Genomic DNA, 17,337 nt, shown 5'->3' with positions numbered 1-17,337 from the left:
TTGGGAGCACTCGAACCCAAAGGACATCAATTTTATCAACAGGTTGTCCCCCATTGCCTCAAAGAGCTGATTAATAATCTTCTCCCCATCAACAAATCCTGGGATTAAAATCAGCTGGCACAAGGTGACACCCTTGGGAACCTGAATTAAACCCCAAACCCCACCTTGTAAAGCTTGGCCGAGCTCAAACCCACAGGACATCACCTTTATCAACAGGTTGTCCCCTCTACCTCAAGGAACTGATTAAAAACTCTCTCCCCACTATCAAACCTGGGGTTAAAATCAGCTGGACCAAAGTGACCCCCTTGGGGACCTAAATTAAACCCCAAAGCTTGCACATGGATTGGCAGCACTCAAACCCACAGGACACCACTTTTATCAACAGGTTGTCCCCACTACCTCAAGGAGCTGCTTAAAAACCTTCTCCCCAACTACCAAAACCTGTGATTTAAATGCATCTTCCAGGGAAATGAGGGCTTTTCTCCATGGTAACAGCATCCCCAGCTGTGCATGCCTTACCTGCTGTGAGGCTGGCACTGCCTGCACCACTGGTGCCTGCGCTGAGCCCGACGGGTGAAGAGCCACAGAAGCTGCTGAGTCTGATCCACCCTCTGGACTCTGCATGCTCCCTGCTGGGGACAGCACAGGGACATCAGAGGGGACAGCACAGCACAGCCACACACCCCCAACCCATTGAGAACAGGGCTGAAATCCCAGGGGAATATGCAGAGGGAAAGGAGGCAGCTCCCGTCCTACACACGGGGCTGGTTTTAGTCCCTGGAGCTCATTTTAATGCAGAATTATGTGAAGGAAAAAGAAAGTTGCACAATTGTTTCACAGAGAGAAGGAAGGAACAGAAAATGCACTTCTATATTTAACTGAAAAGTGGTGTTGGAAAATTATTGTGTCACAGTGAGCATCACACATGATTGGGAAGAGTAGGGGAATATTTTTAAAAATAATGCTTTCTCCCCCTCTGCCTTATCACGTTTAACTAGTGCCAAAAAAAGCTTCTAATCAAACCTAAATTTTAGTGGGAAAGAGAGGTGGCCATCTTGGGTTTATAACCAGAAAAAAATCAAGGATGAAGAGCACAAGAAGAGAAATTCACCATCATTTTGGACCACTTGAAGCAGCATCTCCATCCTCACAAAAATCAGCATCTCCACCCTCCCATCACCCCAAAATCCCACCAAGGTCCCCAGACAGCCCCAGCATCACCCTCCAGTGCCACAGAGCCCTGATGGTGCCCTCAGCATCCTCAAATCCTCAATGCCAGCGCTGGGGACACCAGGGGATGCCTTATCACATTAAACTAGTGCCAAAAAAAGCTTTTAATCAAACCTAAATTTTAGTGGGAAAATGAGGTGGGCAGCTTGGGTTTATAACCAGAAAAAATCAAGGATGAAGAGCACAAGAACAAAAATTCAGCATCATTTTGGACCACTTGAAGCAGCATCTCCATCATCCCAAAAGCAGAATCTCCACCTTCCAAAAATCAGCATTTCCACCCTCCCATCTCTGTCCTTGCCCCAAAATCCCACCAAGGACCCCAGAGAGCCACAGCATCACCCTCCAGTGCCACAGAGCCCTGATGGCACCCTCAGCATCCTCAAATCCTCAGTGCCAGCCCTGGGGACACCAGGGGATGCTGAGGCAGCACACAATGGCATTTTGAGGGTTTTTTTGGGGGTGGGGGAGCCTTTTTTCCTCATTTTCTTGTGAAACTTCCTGCTTAATAAACTATTTTAGGAGGGTTTCTGCTGTCACTTCAAAATCAAAAGGTTAAAAGCATCCAGATTTTGGGCAGTGCCATTTCTGCTTTCTTGGCCTCACTGCTGAGCCTCTAAACAACATTATGATGGCTTTTATTTCCCTTCTTCTGCCATTATTTAAACTTTCCCCTCATCTTTGTGCTAAGAGGAAAAAAGTTAAGAGGAAAAAGGAAAAACAAGAAACTAAAGGACATTGGAACTGCTAATTTGTGTTCAAAAGAAATGCAAGGGGGTTGTGAGGTTACAGAATTTACCTGTTTATTCCTTCAGCCAATAAAACCAATAAAATCCTCCCAAATATTAAAATTCTCCAAAACCCAGCTTTTTAAGGGTTTTTTTTCCCCCCAATATTCCATACTCCCATTAGCAAATTACAATTACTCTCCTAACCTTTCTGAAATCCCAGAAGCTTGCAAATAATTTTTCTCACATCTGGGAGAAAAAGTAGATAAAGTCAGAGCTGCCAGATTAATCCAACAAGGCAGAAAGAAGGGAAATTAAATCAATATTTATTCCTGTGTCCCCCCAGCTGCCCTCCGCACCCCCATCCCTGCAGCTCTGCTATAAAAAGGCAGCACCTGCCTCTCCCCATCACTGCCTCTGCCTGGGCTGCAGCCAAAACCTCCCTGGGAGAAGATTCCAGTTTGCAACAGCACCGTGGGATCAGGAAAATAAAAATTCTCCCAGTAAATTCCAGCTCCTTTCCTGCTCCTGCCACGAATTATTTGTAATTAAACACTGGGGAAGCATTGCTGAGTTTGGAATATTCAGGTGAAGATGCTTAGGCAGGAGAGGGGGCACTTCTACCACATTTAACTTTTCCAAAAGTGCTTATTTTCTGTCCCCAATTTTTCCAAAAGTGTTTATTTTCTCTCCCTAACTTTTCCAAAAGTGTTTCTTTTCTGTCCCTAACTTTTCCAAAAGTGTTTATTTTGTGTCCCCAATTTTTCCAAAAATGTTTCTTTTCTGTCCCTAACTTTTCCAAAAGTGTTTCTTTTCTGTCCCTTGTGCCCTGGGTTTGGTTTGCAGCTCTCCAGGGTTTTCTGAGTAATGGAGAGGTTACAGAATAGAATTGGGAGAGTTGACAAAGATATTTTAATTATCTATTAATGGTTCTGGCAGGGTCAGCTCTTGGCATTTTAGTTCTACACAAGGTCTCCTTTGAAGTGGAGCTATAATCAGAAAAGAACACTTAGAAAAGATAGAATTGGACTTTGATGATCCTTTTAAGTCCCTGCCAAGCCAGAATATTCCCTGGTTCTCTGATTCAAATCACCAACAACTCATCTTTGCTGGCACATTTTGTCTCCTGCTTTCCCTCAGTGGCCAGAAGGGAGCAGAGAGACGTGGGCAGGGTGGAAGGTGAATTGTTTGCTGCCAGAATAAATCCCAGAGTGATTTTCAGGTTTGTGATGACAGCCAGACACAAAGGCTCCCAGGAAATCTGCAGATGGCACTTCCAGACAAGGCAGACAGACAGACAAGTCCTGGATTGCCAAACCACAAGTAACAGGACTTGTTATTATTTTATTTATCACCGCAACATCCTGGAGAAGGAATAATTCACTTCTCATTAAACCATCCTGCACTTCCTGAGAACTGCACTCAGATCCGTGTGTGCCATCTGCTCTGGGCAATTTGTGCTGATAAAAGCTGAGAGCACCCACAGAATTCCTGTGCTCCCAGAAACCAGCACGAGGTGCTGCAGAGCTCTGCTGCTGCCCTGGCACCACAGCTGGCACCTCCAGAGGGTGCAGAAAGGGTTCAGGGAGGAGAGGGAACGTGGCACCCAAAGCCTTGATCCTTCCCCTTCACTTTATTATTTATATGCATAAATACTTTATATCTTTATTATATAAAGTATAATTGTATCTTTTTACATATAATTATATATAAATATATAATTATACTTTATATAATGAATACATATAATGTATAATGTATATATTACATATGATATAAATAGATTATATATATATTATATAAAGTATAACGATATATTTATATATATAAGTACATATTTAAAGTATATGTATTATAATGCACTTTATATATAGAGAGAGTATATAATATATATAATATACTTTATATATAATATTTATATATAAAGTATATTATATATTTATTATTTATATACGTAAATACTTTATATATTTATTATATAAAGTACAATTATATATTTATATATATCTTTTATAAAATATAATTACACTTTATATAATAAATATATAATGTATAATATAATAAATTATAATATAATATAATATAATATAATATAATACAATATATATAATATTTAAAGTATAATTATATATTTATATAGAGAATTGTATATAATATATATTATATATATACTTATATTATTATAGTGTATAATAATATAAGTACATCTACAAAGTATATATATTATAATACACTTTATATTTAGAGTATATAATATATATAATATACTTTATATATAATATTTATATATAAAGTATATTATATATTTATTATTTATATACGTAAATACTTTATATATTTATTACAAAGATAAATACTTTATTATTTATACTTTATTATTTTTCTTTTTTAAGAACAGGTCAGATGAATCAGAGGTGGGACTGGCATGGTTGGTTCTCAGGGGGTATTTACAGAATCACAGAATTCCAGAATCACTGGGTTGGAAGAGATCTTCAAGATCAGAGCCCAGCCCAGCCCCAACCCCTCAACTGAACCCTGGCACCCAGTGCCACATCCAGGCTTTGTTAAACACACCCAGGGATGGGGACTGCAGGCATATAAACCTCCCCAGGCAGAACATTCCAGAACTTTATCACTCTTTCTGTGAAAAACTGAAAGAATAACTTTTTCCTAATATCCAACCTATATTTTTTTCCTGATATCCAACCTGCATTTCCCTTGGCACAGCTTGAGGCTGTGTGCTCTGGTTCTGTCAGCGCTGCTGCAGAAAGAGCCCAGCCCAGCTGAGCACAGGCACCTTTCAGGAGCTGCAGAGAGCGATTTAGGTCTTGTATTTCCATCATAGATTGGTTTGGGTTGGAAAAGAGGTTAAAAATCATCCCATCTCACCCCTGCCATGGCAGGGACACCTCCCACCATCCCAGGCTGCTCCCAGCCCTGTCCAGCCTGGCCTTGGGCACTGCCAGGGATCCAGGGGCAGCCCCAGCTGCTCTGGGCACCCTGTGCCAGGGCCTGCCCACCCTCACAGCCACCAATTCCTTTTTAATTTCAAATTTCTCATCTAACTCTCCCCTCCTTCACCTTCAAGCCATTCCCCTTGTCCTGTCCCTGCATGGCTTTATCCAAAGTCCCTCTCCAGCTCTTTCATGGGCACTTTTGGACACTAAAAACTGCTCCAAGGTCTCCTTACACTGGATTTATTCAGCACCCAGGGCCAGCTGTGCCACCATTCCCCTCCTTCCCCAGGCTCTTTTGGGGTGCAGGAGATGCTGCTCCATCCCCTCCTCAGCACCTGAAATGATGATGGTTGGATTCAATGATCTTTAAAGTCTTTTCCAACTGAAATTATTCTATAAATACATCCTTCAGGCATCCAAAATCTGATTTAATGTTTCCTCTACCTCTAGGCAGTCATTTTGCTGTTGGATTTTTATGCCCCACATTTAAATCCCCTTTGAGAAGAACTGGTTAAGCCCATTTATGAATGGCAAGGACAGAGTGGATTTCTTACCCATGGAGGTAATAACACCCACCAAGCTTTATTGGGAAGCTTAAATAGAAGTAGCTATTAAAAAAAATCACTTTATCCCAGAGGTGAAATAATTGATTGTTCTTAAAACTAACAAAAAACTGACTGAGGATCTTTTCCTTTCCCTCATTTCTATCCCAGTATTATATTCCATTTCAAAAGTCCTGCCAGAAATAAAAGGATGTAATAAAGGAATTTTATCCTTGAAGGATCTCCTCCTTTCCCCCCACTCCCCCTGCAAATTTGAACATAGAAAATATTTTGAAATGCTCCTCTTATCTCTGTTTCCTCAGTGTTTTGGAGCTGCTTTGGGCAGGAGAGATGAACAAAGGCAAGGCCATTTACATGGAGGCAGGGCTGCCTTATGAATGAAACATGGTTCATATTGTTCCCATGCTCACCAAAAGTGTTAAAAGCAGGCATGGAAGAAGAAATAATTCCTCTTTTTTTTCATAGCTTGCTCTAGTCAGCTTAAATGGAGAATTCCATGAGCCAACAAGGGCAAAATCCATCCTAAGCCCTAAGGAAAGTCTCATGTGTGAAAGGTGAGATTCGGAAAAAAATCAAATTTTTTGTGAAAAACAAAATTTTTGTGAAAATCTCTCACAGAGCCAGAATCCCATTCCATTAATTTTGATTTAATCCCCCTGCCATTTCACTTAGCAATTTTCTTTTTGTCATTAGCCACCCCTCTGCCCTAGATTTGGCTTCTCTCTTTTTTTTACCTTTCATTTCTGCTTCCTCATCTCCCATCCCAGGATTATGGGATGGATGAAAGGTTCATATCCCTGAATTCCCTGCACAGACAGAGACAGGAGCATCCCCCTGACCCCAAGGAGTGTCCAGGTGCTTGCTCTAGTCAGTTTAAATGGGGAATTCCATCAGCCAACAAGGGCAAAATCCATTCTAACCCCTAAGGAAAGTATCATGTGTGAGAGATGAGATTCAAAAAAATCACAATTTTTTGTGAAAATCAAATTTTTCTGTGAAAATCAAAATCTGTGATAGAACCAGAATCCCACCCCACTTATTTTAATCCCCATGCCTTTTCACTTAGTAATTTTGTTTTTGTCATTAGCCACCCCTCTGCCCTAGACTTGGCTTCTCTCTTTTTTTTACCTTTAATTTCTGCTTCCTCATCCCCCACCCCAGGATTATGGGATGGATGAAAGGTTCATATCCCTGAATTCCCATCCCCCTGACCCCAAGGAGTGGCCAGGTGCTCTGTATGCTCACAGTGGTATTTTCACACTGAAAACCTGAGTTTTTATCAGCCCTCAAAGCTTCTCCAGCTCCTCCTTGTCTTTCTGAAAAGCTCTGACAGCTCTCAGAGCTCAGTGCTCGAACCCCACCTTGCCTAGGGGAGGATTTCTGGCTTTTTTAGGAGTGGGAGAATTGCAGCACAGGGAAAAGGAACCATCCTGCTCAAGGTCACGGAGCGAGCTGGTGGCAGCGCCAGAAATAGCACCCACAAGTTATTAAGGTTTATTTATTTTTTTTTTTTTCCCCTGAATTTCCCTTCCTGTCCCTGCTGTTTGCTTGGATACCCAGCTGGCTGTGTGTAAACAGAAGGTTTCCAGCAGCCCTCCTTATCTGCCTGATTCACCCAGTGATGATGCAACCTGGAATCCAGATGTCCCTGATGCCTCCCAGGGCCCTGGTGGCTCCTCTGACATCATCAGCAAATTAAAACTTGTCTGAAATGCCAATGTGCTGAATAAATCCACTCCAAGGAGAACTTGGAGCAGCTTTTTAGTGTCCAAAAGTGCCCATGAAAGAGCTGGAAAGGGATTTTTACAAAGCCATGCAGTGACAGGACACAGGGGAATGGCTGTAAGGTGGAGGAAATTGAAAAATTTTAAATTTGAAATTGAAATTGAGAATTTAAAATTTGAAATCGAAATGGAGAATTTGAAATTTGAAATTGAGAAATTTGAGATTAAAAGAACTTGAAAATGAGAAATTGAGAAATTTGAAATGAAAAGAATTTGAAATTTGAAATTGAGAAATTTGAAATTTGAAATTGAGAAATTTGCAATGAAAAGGGAATTGCTGGCTGTGAGGGTGGGCAGGCCCTGGCACAGGGTGCCCCTGGCAGTGCCCAAGGCCAGGCTGGATCAGTTTGGAGCATCTGGGACAGTGGAAATGTCCCTGCCATGGGCACTGGAACAAGATTTTTAAGGTCCCTTCCCACCTGAACCATTCTGGGATTCTCACCAGGATTTTATTCCTTCTGCCCCATCTGCTCTCTCTGTAGAGATTTTAGCTGCAGATTTATTTTCAATTCTCACCGAGGCAGGAATTTCCTCCCTACAGATTCATACATTTCTATTAGTGCTGCTTTCAAAACATTACAATGTTGCTGTTCCAGTGAATCACTTGCTCATTTGAAGACAAAACAGATCATGAACTATTTGATTTAATTTGGATTTCAAAGCTTACTTGGTTGGTCATCCTTTGATCTTATTTAAACTTTTCAAATTCCTTTATTACATCCTTTTATTTCTGGCAGGACTTTTGAAATGGAATATAATACTGGGATAGAAATGAGGGAAAGGAAAAGATCCTCAGTGAGTTTTTTGTTAGTTTTAAGAACAATCAATTATTTCACCTCCGGGATCTTTTTGAGGTTTTTTTTATAGCTACTTCTATTTAAGCTTCCCAATAAAGCTTGGTGGGTGTTATTACCTCCATGGGTAAGAAATCCACTCTGTCCTTGCCATTCATAAATGGGCTTAACCAGTTCTTCTCAAAGGGGATTTAAATGTGGGGCATAAAAATCCAACAGCAAAATGACTGCCTAGAGGTAGAGGAAACATTAAATCAGATTTTGGATGCCTGAGGGATGTATTTATAGAATAATTTCAGTTGGAAAAGACTTTAAAGATCATTGAATCCAACCATCATCACTGCCAAGCCCACAAAATTCCACAAAATTAAGACTAAACGGTGGGAAAAGTTGATTTTTCCAGGTGAAGCTGCTCTAATGAGGATTTTTATTTCTGGTTTCCTTCAAGCAGGGAACAAATGCCCAAAGCTTTGTCTCTCCAGGTAAACCCAGGCAAACCTGAATTTCTAATATTCACCTGTGCAGGTTGTCACACACTTCCCATTGTGAGAACTGAAAATAAATCTGCAGCTAAAATCTCAACAGACACAGGACTGAGACAAGCTCAGTACAGCAAGATTTGTATTTATTGGACTTGATTTTAGAGGTTTTTTCCAACCTTAAAAATTCCGTGGTAGAACTAAAGCTGTTCCATGCAGCAGAACTGCAGGAAACCTGGGGGTGGATGGGATTGCCAAAGGCATTTTATTCAGGGAAATTCACCTTAAATTAATACAGCAAATAACCTTTGTTCATCTTTAATATTATTATTATTATTATTAATTATTATTAATTCCTGATATTAATATTAATATCAAGAATAAATGAGATTTAGTGCAGCTGGCACAGTTTGTGCTCCACGTTTTCCTTTTGCTGTCCAGGGGGTGAATTACCCAGGGAATCTCATCCAACCCCATGATACAGCTAGAAATTTTAAATAAAAATCTCCTGATATTTGTAATTTTATTGGAAATAATGGGAAAGCTGCAGTTTAACTAAAAAAAAAAAAAAAAAGAAACTATTTCTCATTCACAACACCAACCTGCAAAGATCAAAATTGAAATCCAGATTTTTCCTTGTTTTTTGGTTGATTTTGTGCATTTTTGTGCATGCTTTGAAAGGAAGGCTTACATTTAAAACTAATTATTTGGTTATTGGAATTTTTATTCAGGTTTAGTTGGCCTGGGGCTTAGATAAATGAGAAAACCAGAACAGCAGTAATGGAATGCAGGAGAAATAAAAATGCTATTTAACCATCATGTTCTAGATGGGCTCTAAATGGTATTTTCTTCCCCTGACTGCAGAAAAAGGAACCAGGGAATTTACATTTAATGGTTTCACTACTGAGAATTCTCAACACTCTCAAAACAGACTGAAAAATAATAAAAGCAATGCAAGGAATGGCTGATTTTGATTATTTTCTAGCAGATTCAAGCATCCATCTACTTCATCCAGCACACTCTAGGCCACAGTTATTTTCCTAAAGAAAACTTCCTTAAATATTTTCCGTTTCATTCAATATTTCTGGCTCGGTGTCCATGCAATAACTTGCCCTGAAAAGGCATTGGTTGTGCTTGAAGCAGGGCACAGAAAGGAAGTGTTTCATTCTTTGGAAGGAGGAACTGCTTTATTTGATGTGAATGAAAATGGATCCAGTGAGTTCTCCCTCCTCTGAGGCAAATATTTGTGTTAAACCCAGCCTGGCTCCTGCTCACACCCATCCTTCATCCCTGCTGCTCGTGAGACCTCCAAGGAATAACAGGCTGTGTCATAGTTTTAAAAAAATATATTTTTTTTTCCTCTTTTAAAGAAATCTCCATAACCTTAACAAGAAGGATTTCTCTCCCTAAGTGAACTGAAAAAAATGACTATTTTTAAGGTAATAAACTGACTAAAAATTTGAATTATCAGTAGAAAAGAAAAAGTTGTGGAGGGAGGAGAAGTAGTCTAAAGAGTTTGTTTTAATTCTTACAACTTTTTCCCTTTTACTTACTGATAATAAAATTTTCTTTATACCCTTTGAAAGTTCTGAGCCTACTTTACCTTTCTCCTAATCCCATCTCACAACAAGAAATAATGCACAGGTAAGGACTGAAACCCACCTCCTTTGAGGCAAATATTTGTGTTAAACCCAGGCTGGCTCCTGCTCACACCCATCCTTCATCCCTGCTGCTCATGAGACCTCCAAGGAATCACAGGCTGTGTCATAATTTAAAAATTAACACCTATTTTTCTGTCTTGTAAAGAAATCTCCATAACCGTAACAAGAAGGACTTCTCTCCCTAAGTGAACTGAAAAAAAAAAAATGACTGACAGAGGGGACATGTCCTTGTCCCCTCCAGGCTGGTGAAGCTGCTCACCCACAGTGTCCCGAGCCACATGTTTAATGTCACAGACATATTTTATGATAAATCCTTTCATTACAATCTTTTCTCATGAGAAGCTGGGAAACTTCAGCTTCTCCATGTTTTGGAATGTGATTTGGAGAATTGTTTACCCAGCATGTGAATTGTTTTTACTTGATGAACAATGACAGCCGCTTGTGTTGAGGCTGTGAGCAGTCACAAGATTTTCCTTTCCTTTCCTTTCCTTTCCTTTCCTTTCCTTTCCTTTCCTTTCCTTTCCTTTCCTTTCCTTTCCTTTCCTTTCCTTTCCTTTCCTTTCCTTTCCTTTCCTTTCCTTTCCTTTCCTTTCCTTCCCTTCCCTTCCCTTCCCTTCTGATGAAATCCTTTCTTCTATTCTTTAGTATAGTTTTAATATATCATTTTCTTTCAATATAATATATATAATATAATAATAAATCAGCCTTCTGAACCACATCATAACCTTGCCCCTTCCCTGAGTCCTGGTGAGAAGAGGGGAATGGAAATGGGAAGCAAACATGTCAAGCAACTTGAAAAGAAGCTTTCTGAAGACACCACTCATTACACTGCTTCAAAATTTTATAAACAAGAGAAGGCACCAGACCCTGCCACTGATTAAGTTAAATTAATTTAAAACAGAAGCAAACACTGCTTGTCTACGAGCTCCAGTTACCTGGAAACACAGATAAACCCAAAACACACTTTTCAAGGGCAGCAGGCACTATAGTTGGGGTGGTTTTTTTTTTTTTTCCAGAAACCTGGTCCTCATGGAAAAATACAAATCTGGAAATGGCTTTTATTAGCAAGTTAATAATATACTGAAATACAAATATACACCCAGTCTTTAATTAGATTTCACAGAATTAAGTCAAGTAATATATATATACACACATAACTGTTGTGTAACAGCCATTCTCTCATCTCTGCTGTTTCTTTAAAAGTAACTTTGAGGACAGAAAAGTCAGGAATGGATCTGTAATTTGGAGTTTCCTTAAGAGCCAGATGAAATTGAAGAGCAGAAGCCACAATAGTTTAGGGGTTGCTGGCAAAATCCAAATCCCATGTGCAGGAATCTCAGACATGAACAGGGACAAAGCATTGTTGGGAAAATCCTTCCCAAACAAAAACCTGGCCTGTTTTCTTTTGGGTTAATAACCTGAATGTAAGGTCATATTTACAGGAAAATGGACATGTACTCCATGAACCAGCCTAAGAAGTAAAGAACTGGGTCATCTTTGTAATAAGGCTGCATTCTTCTTTGCAGATAAAAAGCTGATGTTGCAAGAAGGAAGAAGCAGCAGCCAAGTTGCTGACAGTGGGCAGTGCCCAGCACCCTTTCCCTGAGCTCCATGCCAAGCCCTGACACAGCCCCAGCCCTTCCTGGGGTTCTCACAGACTCACCCGCACCACTCACAGCTGTTTATTGGTTAGAAAAGTCCAAGAAATTACAGATTTTTAGTGTAGCACAACCCTGTCAACAAGTGGAACTCCTTATTTCATTCCTATGAACCACCTAAACCTTGACTTCAGGAAAGTTTTGCTGCAATGATGGCAAATGTTAGCTAAGAAACAACATCTGGGCGTCTGCTGAGCAGTGAGGATGATTTCACATATGGAAGGAGGAATTAAAAATCACATTTCAGTGCTCTCCATGCCCAGGCTGTAACAAACACATTGGTGCTACCTGATGAAATCAAGCACAAGTTATGGGCTTGAATGAATTGTTTCCCATATTTTTAATTTGTGCACTCTAGGGGGCTGCCCAGGACTGTGATTCAATGGGGGAAATACAATTTCTGAAAGCAGAAATAGTCTGAAACAGAATCCCAGCATGGTTTGAGTTGGAAGGATCTCAAAGCCCATCCCGTGCTATGGCAGGGACACTTTCACCATCCCAGGCTGCTCCCAGCCCTGCCCAGCCTGGCCTTGGGCACTGCCAGGGATCCAGGGGCAGCCCCAGCTGCTCTGGGAAATCCATTCCAGGGATGGATTCCACAATTCCTGCTCAACCTCCCATCCAGCCCTGCCCTGTGGCAGTGGGAGCCATTCCTGTGTCCTGTCCCTGTGAGAAAACTGTCTCCAGGAAAAACCTGGCACAAAAGCATTGCCAAGGTTCCTTTCCAGGATTATCTCAAAGTTTCCATCACCAGCCAAACCAGACTCTCTGTTTCCTTGTCCCTGGTTCCTTGTCCCCTGCAGGCTGTGGCTGCTCCCAGGACAATCCCAGGTACAGCTCAACCTCCTCTGCCTGAACTGGGCTCGTTTTGGAGCAAGGAGCTGCAAACCTTGCTGCTGTTTTTTATAGCCTGTCCTATGGCTTTTATAGCTTGTCTGACGTCAGGGCACTATGGAATGTGTCACTCACTGGAAATGAATTCCCTGAGATCAGTTTAACTCACACCTGTAGCTCACCAGCCCCCGTTTTTTACTCCCTTGGACCAAACAACCCTTCACTGCTTTAGAACCAAGCAGCTTTTGAGAATGTCAGTGGGAGCAGGAGATTTGCTGCAGTATTGCATGGGAATTGCTGCATTATTCCATGGAGAATTGGCTGCAGTAATCCATGGAGAATTCCTGCACGATTCCATAGGGAATTGCTGCAGTATTGCATGGAGAAATGCTGCAGTGTTCCATGGAGACTTGCTGCAGTATTCCATGAAAAATTGATGCAGTATTCCATGGGGATTGGTTGCAGTACTCTGTGGGGAATTCCTGCAGGATTCCATGGGGAATTGTTGCACTATTCCATGGGGATTGGCTGTTGTATTCCATGGGGAATTGCTGCAGGATTCCATGGGAATTTGCTGCAGTATTGCATTAATATTTGCTGCAATATTCCATAGAGAATTGCTGCAGTAACCCATGGGGATTTGCTGCAGTATTCCATGGGGAATTGCTGCAGTATTCCATGGAGAATTGCTGCAGGATCCTATGGAGAATTCCTGCACTATTCCATGGGGATTTGCTGCAGGATTTAATGGAGAATTCCTGCAGTATTCCATTAATATTGGCTGCAGTATTCCACAGAGAATTGCTGCACTATTCCATGGGGATTTGCTGCAGGATTCCATGGGGATTGGCTGCATTATTACATAGGGATTGACTGCAGTGTTCCATGGGGAATTGCTGCAGTATTGCATGGAGTATTGCTGCACAATTCCATGGGGACTGGCTGCAACATTCCGTGGGGATTTGATGCCATATTCCATGGAGAATTGCTGCACTATTCCATGGGGACTGGCTGCAATATTCCGTGGGGATTTGATGCCATATTCCACGGAGAATTCCTGCACTATTCCATGGGGACTGGCTGCAGTGTTCCATGGAGAATTGCTGCACTATTCCATGGGGACTGGCTGCAATATTCCATGAGGATTTGATGCAATATTCCCTGGGGAATTCTTGCAGTATTCCATGGGGATGTGGGGTGGCTGCAGCAGCTGTTTCCAGCCAGCACAGCAGGAACTGCTGCCAGCACAGCCCTGGGTGTTGCTGTTTATTTACACAGCACCACTCAGGAGCCTTGTGGTGCCTCACAAAGTGAAGCAGAAGCAGCAACAAACACAAACTGGGGCTGTTTGGAGAAGAGATGACTTTGTCTCAGATTTTACAGCATCAGTGGATCTGGATCTCCAGAGGATCCCACCGTGGTATGAAATGGGGGTTTGCACTTTGGGAGGCAGAAGAGGAGGAGGAAAAGGAGGAAGAAGAGAAGGAAGAGCAGGTTCCAGGTTGTCCCAGCTCAGCACAACACAGGGAGCATTGCCCTGACCAGGAACCGGTGGAACTGGGAGCAACCACCAGGAAAATCTGAGCTCTGCTCCTGCACTGGACAGAAAATGGAGTCAGGGAGAAGAGCCCTGGAGAAGGCTTTGGACATGGGCCTGGAGGGACAGGACAAGGGGAATGGCTTCAAACTGCCAGAGGGCAGGGTGAGATGGGATATTGTGAAGGAATTGTTCCCTGGGAGGATGGAGAGGGGCTGGAGAAGCTGTGGCTGCCCCTGGATCCCTTGAAGTGTCCCAGCACTGGGTTTGGAGCAGCCTGGGACACTGGAAGGTGTCCCTGCCTGTCGCAGACATTTTTTCACAGAAATCCTTTCTTTGGGATTTGTGCATCTTCTGGGAAGCAAAGGCCCCAGAAAGAGAATGTAAACAATTGTTATCAGCTGCTGTGAAATGCAATAGGATGCACCTGTGATTGGTTCATGTTCCATGTGTACAATTAAGGGCCAATCACAGGAGCAAGCTCGGGGAAAGATTCCCTGGACACAGAACTTGGTTTTAGATTCTTTTCTATTCTATTCTTAGCTTAGCAGCTCTGCAACTTCTCTCTTTATTCCTATTAGTATAGTAATAATGTATTATATATCATATATCAATAAATCCAGCCTTCTGATCATCAAACAAGATTCTCATCCTTGTCTCACCCCAGTGACCTCGTCAGGTCGTTGTAATACCTGCCATGGCAGGGGTGGCGCTGGATGGGCTGTGAGGACCTTTCCAGCCCAAACCATTCATGACTCTGTGATCTCCAGCCACTCCTCAGCCACATGGGGTGCCCCAAAATTGAACTCCCAGCAGTTCTCCAGCACTCCATGGCTGCGTCCAGTGCACATTTCAGCAAGGGACATCAGCAATTGCTTCCCCACCACTGTGAGGACAGGGAAGGATTTTTCTGCGGGAATTTAAAGTTCATAAAGCTGCTGGTGACTGGCACAGATTCCAGGACTAAACAAAACCCCAAATAGAAGATAGAAACTATCTAGAGCCAGGCAATTCTCCCTGGAAAAGGCAAAGAGAAGGCTGCTGTAGGTGTCCTAGAAATGCAGTTTGGGAAGATGGATTTGAATATTCTGCACTTGGAGAACAGCGCTGGTGGATTTTTGGTGAGGACAGCAGGAAGACAAACTGCATCCTACAGGAATGGGGGGAGATAAAGGCTTCAACAGCTCCACACTGCTCCAGCAGCTCCCACTGGCCCAAAGGAAGAGAATTGGCTGCTACAGAACTGGAATTAACTGAGCAAGATCATTTATCCAGGCAATAAATTCTTGTGGGCAGAGTTTCTGGCCTGCAGAACGAGTGGGGCTTTGTGACAGGCAGCTCATCCCAGTGACCTCTCTGTCTCTGCGCTGGCTGGACAGGGACTCTGATGACCCCAAAACCCAGCTCATGCCACTGTCCCCAAACCCACCTCATCCCACCATCCTCAAAACCTCATCCGAACCTCATCTGATCCCACCATCCCTAAAACCCACCTGATCCCAAATCTCACCTCATCCATCTCCAAACCTACCTCATCCCATCATCCTCAAACCCACCTCATCCCCAAACCCCACCTCATCCCAAACCCACCTCATCCCACCATCCCCAAACCCTCATCCCACCTGATCCCAAGCCCACCTCATCCCATGATCCCTAAAACCCCTCAGGCCACCATCCCCAACCCTACCTTATCCCAAACCTCGCCTCATCCCACCATCTCCAAACCCACCTCACCCCAAACCCACTGCATCCCACCAGCCATAAAACAACGTCATCCACGATCCCCAAACCCACCTCATCACAAACCTCACCTCATCCCACCATCTCTAAATCCCACCTGATCCCAAACCCACCTCATCTCACCATCCCTAAAACCCACCTCATTCTATTATCTCCCAACCCTACCTCGTCCCACCATCCCCAAACCCCCCCCATCCCCAAACCTCATCTAATCCCACCACCCCCAAACACCTCAGGCCACCATCCCCAAACCCACCTCATCCCAAACCCCACCTGATCCAAAACCTCATTGATCCCACCATCTCGAAACCCCTCATCCCCTCATCCCAAACCCACCTCATCCCAAACCCCACCTGATCCCACCATCCCCAGACCCCACCTGATCCAAAACCTCATCTGATCCCACCATCCCCAAACCCCTAATCCCCTCATCCCAAACTCCACCTGATCCCACCATCTCTAAACCCCACCTAATCTTGCCATCCCCAACCCCACCTCACCCCAAACCCTCATCCCCCATCCCCACCATGAGCTGCCTCATCCTAGAAGCTCCTGATGGACCAGCACAAGTGGGGAACCCTCAAACCCTTCTGAACCCCAAACCGTGGAGGTTCAAGGAAGGTGAAAATCTCCTTTACCACCCCCGATCCCCCCGAGGATCCCCGTGTGCCCCGCCCGGAGCCGCGGCCGGCGGGAGGAGGATGCGGGGGAGGGAGGAAGGAGGGAGGGAGGCCGCGATGTTTGGGGACCAACAGCGGTTGCCAGGGGTGACGCGGTCCCCTCCCGCTCTCCTCCCGTTGCCAGGCAACGCGGGCAGCGTTTCCCAAACCAAACATCCCCATCCCAAATATGTCAGAGGGTATTTCAGGAGCCCGCCGGGGCGGGAGGGACAAATAACGCGGCTGCCATGGCAACTGCGAGGGGGGGCAGCACCGCCGCCGCTTTGTTTTGGTTTGCGTTTGTTTGATTGAATTGTTATTTCAGAATAAACGGATTAGCGGGGATGGGGGAGAGCTGGGCAAGGCAGATGCTCAGGAGGGAAAGAGTTTTGTGCTTTCCGTTCAGTTGTTTGTTTTTTTTTAAAGTAATATTAAGGAATATATTAAGCGAATTAATATATTAAAGAATAAAAATATTAAAGAAAATAGTATTTAAAAATAATAAATATAATAAATATTAAAGAATTTAATGTATTAAAGATCATATTAAGATTTTTTGGACATGGGTATAGATGCTCAGGAGGAAAAGAGTTTTGTGCTTTCTGTTCAGTTGTTTTGTTTTTTTTAAGTAATATTAAGGAATATATGAAGCTAATTAATGTATTAAAGAATATATTTTTAAATATTTTTAATATTATCTTTAAAATATTAAA

General features: G+C 42.8%; 1 protein-coding gene across 5 annotated transcripts in view; it reads right to left on the bottom strand.

Annotated features, from left to right (window-relative positions):
• The window catches only part of RFX2 (regulatory factor X2), an 80,318-nt gene that overhangs the window by 33,732 nt on the left and 29,249 nt on the right, over positions 1-17,337 (bottom strand). For 4 of the 5 annotated variants that reach the window (XM_054291188.1, XM_054291190.1, XM_054291191.1 and 1 more), the window contains exon 2: positions 520-632. In XM_054291188.1, coding sequence (XP_054147163.1) covers positions 520-624 — 105 coding nt within the window. In that variant the 5' untranslated portion in view covers positions 625-632. The remainder of the gene's footprint in view (positions 1-519; positions 633-17,337) is intronic. The other variant, XM_054291189.1, reaches the window with a different exon arrangement.

The sequence above is a fragment of the Melozone crissalis genome, unplaced genomic scaffold, assembly GCF_028551555.1.
Source record: "Melozone crissalis strain CALT ecotype California unplaced genomic scaffold, PUWL_Pcris_2 ptg000088l_1, whole genome shotgun sequence".
Taxonomy (NCBI): domain Eukaryota; kingdom Metazoa; phylum Chordata; class Aves; order Passeriformes; family Passerellidae; genus Melozone; species Melozone crissalis.
Note: the sequence above shows the minus strand (reverse complement) of the source record. Positions and strands in the feature narration are given on the sequence as shown.